The 6,905-nt window shown below is 36.4% G+C and overlaps 1 protein-coding gene across 1 annotated transcript; it reads right to left on the bottom strand.

The window, feature by feature from the left end:
• Positions 1-3,210: 3,210 nt before the first annotated feature.
• On the bottom strand, positions 3,211-4,227 carry LOC135073460 (uncharacterized). Its single transcript, XM_063967644.1, has one exon. It carries the CDS (start codon positions 4,225-4,227, stop codon positions 3,211-3,213), a length of 1,017 nt encoding a protein of 338 aa, XP_063823714.1.
• Positions 4,228-6,905: the final 2,678 nt, after the last annotated feature.

The following is a 6,905-nucleotide window of genomic DNA, read 5'->3' as shown; positions in this document are numbered from 1 at the left end:
ATAAATTATAGTAATAACTAGTCTGTATCTGTCTATTAGTCTGGTAAAAGTTTTTAAAGAAGCTTTTCAATGTATAATCAAACGACTCTGAAACTTCTAGTGCAAACATCGGAATTAATAACCCAGTATTGATAGCAGCGCCCTTCTGTAAAAATGTCATAGCGACGGTTCAGTGTTGGACAACTATACATATTATTATAGTCAGTCCAAATACTACTGTATCTGTCTATCAGCCTGGTGACAGCTTTTAATTAGCTTCTCAATGTATTAGTCTTTCGATGACTTTCTCTGACGAAAACTGATGGATTGACATTAAAAATTTTGTGATGGTTATTCTAGAACGTAACGTTTTAGTTACCCCCTTTAATACAGCAATCGTCACATAGTTGGAATAACAAAACATTAGGTCACTTATTTACCCATATACACTTTTTGATACCTATTAGAACTATGAATGACATAGAAAATAACAAACAAGATATTGACTCATATTAGTCAGTCACTCTTACTCATCGCAGTTCACGTATGCATGCGACGAACGAAGCACTTAAAACAGTTTTACTGTAAGATTTCTTCAATATCTCCATGTTAAAACATAAACATAACATTACTTAAGAAAGGGGATACCCAAAATTCGTAGACTGTACCAACAGAGGTACTGAGGTATGTTTCCATTATACGAAGTTGCTAAATCACTTTTGTTTACTATTTTTTAACAGTCGCATGCATGTCTCATTCACTAAAAAATCTAAGTATATAAGTAGTATATCCGTTAAGTTAGCACCCATAACACAAGCATAATTATTGCTTACTTTGGGGCTAGATGGCGCTGTGTGAGATTGTCCAAAAGATAAAAAAAAGAAAAGATACTAAAATGTTTGGGTACTATCAAACAAACTTACGCCCGTATTCACAAACATTACTATAAGGTCTCACAATGCGCGTGGACGCACAGGGTCACATACCTACGAACGAACCAATTACAGAGCTCTATTCAACGTTGTGAGTTCGATTTGCTGCTTCACTTGAGCAAGCATCGTTTGTGAATACGGGCGTTAGCAACACATTTTATCGCTATAAGTGTGAAGAAGAAGTAATAAACATAGTTACAATACCTATCAAAAATCATCTCAAAAGCATCTCATTGGTAATAATAGGTAATCAGAATTTTGTAAACCTAACTTGAAGACCACACGGGAAAAACAAAAAATGTCAAAATACTACAATTAAGAGAAAAACAGTTTTAAAGGTAGTTTGAAAGTCTATATTTCTTTCATTTTATACTCTTTTATGTGAGATATTGAAACAACTTATTACTGTGTTAACATTATGCTTTGCCTGTACTTCTATAACTCGATTTGTTTAAATAAGTTTTAAGTTATGGTCCATAATATAACCGTTTCTTGCCATGGACAAACAAACACAAATTGAACTATTACAGTTGACCACGACGATTTTACCCAATTCTGATTTTTGAAATAGAATGTTTCCCTAAAAAGCTAACAGATGGCATTAAAAAGTAAGTTTCACAAAAAAGGTGACATTCATTGTTTTTCCCGTGTGGTCTTCACTTAATCCAGATTGTAAATTTTTTGTAAAAGTGTTGCTCTTTAGGAGATATCCACGTCTGAATATTTTCAATTATGGGAATTGTAAGAGGCAGCGCAAGACCGGTCATTGTGATAATCTTCCGAGGCCTTAGTGCTATTAGAGACTTAAGTATTATATTTATTATACAAAATGCTAAATTTTCGTTGTATCACACGGTCAAATTCTCGTGTCGTATCTAATATTGGAAACGCGTCCGGCCAACGAGCCGCCCGCAAATATTTGGCTAGCAGAATCATCCGCGGGCTAAGTCGGGCCGTAATATCGTGATGGATGCGACGAGACGGCCCGCCGCCGTTGTGGACACTTTTAAACTTTGGAGAAACGTTCGATGAGTTTTTGAAGATACAGTATTTTTGATGCAGATGAGAACGATAATTTTAAAACTTGGATAGTTGTTTGATCTTCAGCATCCTGTTAAATGTTAACAGTTTTAATTTAATATAATGATGTAAGCACTCTTCGGTGTCCCTTCTGTTCGACTTATAGGTTAATTGGGAGAAAATGCAGGTGACACTAACATAGAAATTAATATTTACTCAGGTATTTACACAAACCAAGAACATGAAAGTACTTAATTTAAAGGCCACTTTTTTATGCGACTCATTCAATTGCTTTTTTGTTTTGTCAAGTAAACGCAAAAGTGTCTAATGGTAGGCGTGAAACATTTAATTTGACTGTCCTAACACTTAACAAGTACTTCAGTTACACGATCTATTCATAAAATTAGAACCGCCAGGGAAGCCTAACTAGTGATAAGTCCCGCATACAGGCGGACTGTGATTGACAACGTGATATCTCATTGATGCCCCATCAAATACTGAAACAATAGCAAACAGATTCGCACCAACTGCGATTAACTGTCATAACCTGTTATAGTATTCAATCGAGTAACTAAACCTAACTGAACTACTTGAAATTCTTCAAAATTGAGTGTACTTTTATGCAGTTAATTATGGATTTTGTTTAACAACTGGTCAATCTTAAAGGCTGAGTTGCACCACCTAACTTTAACCGTGACTGTAACGGTAACCGGTGTTTGTTGTATGGAGTTTGACATATTTTTGACGTTTTCAAAGTTAAAGTAAGATGGTGCAACCCAGCCTAAGAGTCGTCAGCCATCAATAAGCTTGTGAAAAAGCTCAATCGTACTTAACTCAACCAAAGAACGGAAAATGCATGTTAATTTAACTAGTGAACTTTAAAAGTCATATCGTCTGATACCATAATGAACTAAAGAAGAGGAATCTTAATCGTTATTATTATGCAACCCATCAAAAAGTAATCGAAACCAATTCCAAAACCTTGATTCCAAAGACAAACGAACTACACTATCAATAGTGTTTTCGAAAAAGCCTACTCGAGAACAATGAGCATAGAGAACAGAACAATATGGGTTACTGTGTCAAGCATAGACATACACTCGTATTCGCAATAGTGACGTGGCGGGGAGCTGTGATTTTGTATTTTTGATTTTTTTTTTTTTTTTTTTTTTTTTAATGAGTGCTATTGATATGCACCTGCAATTGGAGCTAGTGGAGTACTCCAATTGCAGTGCGGTGATTTAGTTTGTGATTTTTATTGTTGTAATGTGTTGGCTGCTTATGTTTGGTTGAATTCTTTTAAATGATCGACTATATTGGTAATGTAGGCTTTAAAACTTTTTGCTGTATCTTCTTTTCTGATTATTTCTGAGAGATTGTATGGATCGATGTTTAACAAACGGGATATCATTTCATGATTATATCGGGCTGAAGCAAATCTAGGGCACTGTGTTAAAAGGTGTTTCCAAGTCTGTGGAGTCTGGTCATCGCAGGGACAGCGGTCATCTGCGACGATATGGAAACGATGTAGGTATTCCTTATGATAACCGTGGTTGGTTAAGACCTGGGTGGTGGCAAAGTCCGGCCGAACGATCTTTATGAACTCCTGCAAGGTGTTGTATGTTGGCAGGAGAGATCTTGTATGGACGCAGGTGTTCGGGTCCATATACAAAGTTTTGGCCGATTCTTTGCATTTTTGCCTATTTTGATGTTTAACGAGGCTGATGGGTACTCTTTGGAAGTCTGGTATTCTGCGCATTCTTGCAGCAGCCTTTGCTGCCAAGTCTGCTTCTTCGTTGCCATCGAATCCAGCGTGGGCCTTAATCCACGCGAATTCGATGGTATAGCCAGATGATCGGGCTTGGTGTAAGAGTTTATGGATGTTGACGGCGAAGCGGTTGTAGCTGCTGCCGTTTCGCAGCTCTGTAAGGCCAGACTTGCTGTCAGAGAGTATGAGTACATCCGTGAGGTGGTAGTCAATGATGTGTTTGCAAGCCATTTGCACGGCAAGCATTTCCGCCTGAAATACCGAACAGTCGTCATGAAGCTTGAACTTCTTGATGACTGATGGCTGAGTGTTGGCGGAGTCCTTAACGACAAAGGCAGCTCCAACTCGATCGTCAATTTTACTTCCGTCCGTGAATATAAGCCAGGTGTGATTGGCGCCCGCCTGAGTGAGCTCGGGTGTGGAGGTGATTTCCTCGAATCGTATGCCAATTCTGTCAGACGGGTGGAGTAATTTAGACGGAGGACATGGATTCTCGAGAGAGATTTCATTGATGCATATTTCGTGCATAATATGAGTAATTAGGTACTTAGTGCATACGTGGCATATTTCGTGCACACTATAATAGGTAGTGCGTACGTGGGGGCCGGTGTTATATTCATAAAAATAAATTCGTTCGTTCGTTTGAGCCAAATGACGTCCACTGCTGGACAAAGGCTTCCCCCAAGGTTTTCCATAATGAACGGTCCTGCGCTGCCCGCATCCAGGCTCTTCCTGCGACCTTATCTGGGAAACATAAGTAGTCAGAAATAACTACTTCGAGTAAACAAATAATCGCTATCCATTTTTGCCTGTTCTTACCCTAGTATACTTCTACTTTAAAAGGATCTGAACCTAATCACCTAATTCATTAGGCCATAAGTAGGTAACCTACATAATAGGGTGGAGCGAACATTTTTTTTTCAGATATCTGTAATGTAATAGTCAAAATTTTGTGCCTTTAGGGCTTAAATGAAGTCATGCAAAATATTAATCAATTCGGTTTAGAGTAACTGCCTCCGCATCGACACTGAATTTATAAAAAAAGTTGGTTTTAGACCTCACTTAGGCGCCACATATCTCTGCAATATTTAAAGAAAAATACTATTTTTTTATCACAAATCGTTAACTGGTATGCTATATTTTCAATGTAAAATACACAAAAAAGCCAGGCTTTGGGTTTATAATTTTAATAAGGGCGTGAGAGAGCGCGAGAAGGGAATTTTTCTGGCCCTTTTCGCGACTCGCGTCTTTGTCAGATAGTCTACTGGAAAAGCTCTGGAAACATGTAAGAAACTGCCTATCTATAAATTTGAACAAATTGAAGGACAAATGTGATCAGAAATGGCCAATTATCTGAGTACTGATCAGCAGAACTTGCATAAAATTGCTTCGGCGGTAATTAGGCGTATTCTCACAAAATCTCGCAATAATTTCTCCTGGTGAATTGTAACATGCCCGTTAGATCACACGAGCGTACCGAATACTACGTTTGTATTGTAGAAACTTAAAATCCAATAGAAATTTTGATACCTCTGGCTACTATTGTGGTTAAAGTCTATGCTTCTTCCTGGTTTTTGATTAAGACAAAACCATCATGCAAAGATGGCACCCGTCATCTGTTTAAAATTATTATGGCCTCGAGAGGCCTGCCAGATACCCTATGAAAGTTTAAAGAACTCGTTACCCGGAGAAAAAGCTATTACGAGTATCCTGATAGCAGTCTTCTTACGATGTCAGAGAGCTGGCCGCTCGTCGCATACTAAAGTCACACAGTACGAGTCACACTTCAATACCTAGATTTTTTAAGTACTAGTGATACACTTTAATGCTATTTTATATATTTATTTAATTTACTTAACCAAACAGCCGCTTTTGAGATATTTATTTGACTAAGAAATTCAGCACATTGTCAAATCTGGTGGTGAGAGCAAACCTTTGTTTTAAGGCTTCTCTACCTCACTCAAGCTGTTGAGGGACCTGTGAAGATTACGATCAAAGATTCTATTTCTCACTGCATCCAGAAAGTCACTAATAAAGTGCAATAAAAGTCAAGTTGGAATCGCAAAACGTGATGCCTAAATTTTGATCAAAAAAGGATTTTCAAGCATAATAATTAAAGTAATTTATCTAATTCTTGTATGTATTTCTTGTTATATTACCTTAGTAAATATTTAATCTATAAATTATCTGTCATTTAATACCTTCTTACTAATAAATAGAGCGCAATATTTCACCTTAGACGACTTTCAACTTTAAATAAAATTTTAATATTTTGAAGTCACTGCGGAGGCAGAAGATATTCATTAAATGGGATAAAAAATTACAGTTATTTATACTTTCATATAAGGCACAAATCCCCCCCTATTAGAACTTCGAAACTAAAAAAAAAATTTTTCCCATACAACCGTGCTCCACCCTACTACATAACTCATCAACTCGTAGGTGAAAGATAAAATTACAATAATTACGAATTGAACTATGCTGGACATACCAAGATTGAACTAGAATTATTAAGAGATGATTAATAAAGTTTTAAATGTAGAAATGAAAAATATCATCAAGTATCTAAATTGGCCAACTGTTCCATCCTAAGTATATTGTATGCCCCATCACTAGCCACTCTGCATGAAAGCAATGGCATATTTCAGATACGATTGTAGAAACGACAACAAAAAGCGTCAGTTTCAACTAAAACTGTCAACCGATCGTTTTAAAGCATCATACACAAAACGCGAACTAGAGCATTTAGTTTTCTCATAATACTTAGTTATGAAGTTATTTTGATAAAATATTTTTTATCGTATCATTTTAATTTATTGTAAATGGTTTTTCATTATAAAGATAAATTAGGACTGTCCAAAACAGTTTTGATAAGAGGAAAGGCTCGTAATAATTATGTCACAGCTAAACTTTGGAGCGTTGTATTCCACTAGCTAGATGAACAAAATTATTGAAATATGCCGAAGCATGTGGAATGTTTGGCATTTGTTTGTGGGAATGCCCGATCTAAAATTTGTAACTGGAATTTAGAAAATATAAATATTAGAGTAGGTACAGGGTGGCCCAGAAAGAAATTCACTTTTGAAAATTCAAGGAAAAAAATTCTGTGTAATTTTGTAGAACTTTATACATTACAATTCAAAGAAAATGAAATGGAATTTGTTATTAAATTTACCTTTATTAAATTACATCGTCCAGGAGATTCC

This window comes from Ostrinia nubilalis, chromosome 7 (genome assembly GCF_963855985.1).
Source record: "Ostrinia nubilalis chromosome 7, ilOstNubi1.1, whole genome shotgun sequence".
Taxonomy (NCBI): domain Eukaryota; kingdom Metazoa; phylum Arthropoda; class Insecta; order Lepidoptera; family Crambidae; genus Ostrinia; species Ostrinia nubilalis.
This window is presented reverse-complemented; position numbering and strand designations above follow the sequence as displayed.

Excerpts from the sequence above, each read along its gene's own strand:
- LOC135073460 (XM_063967644.1), bottom strand. The coding sequence starts at position 4,227 with ATGCACGAAATATGCATCAATGAAATCTCTCTCGAGAATCCATGTCCT.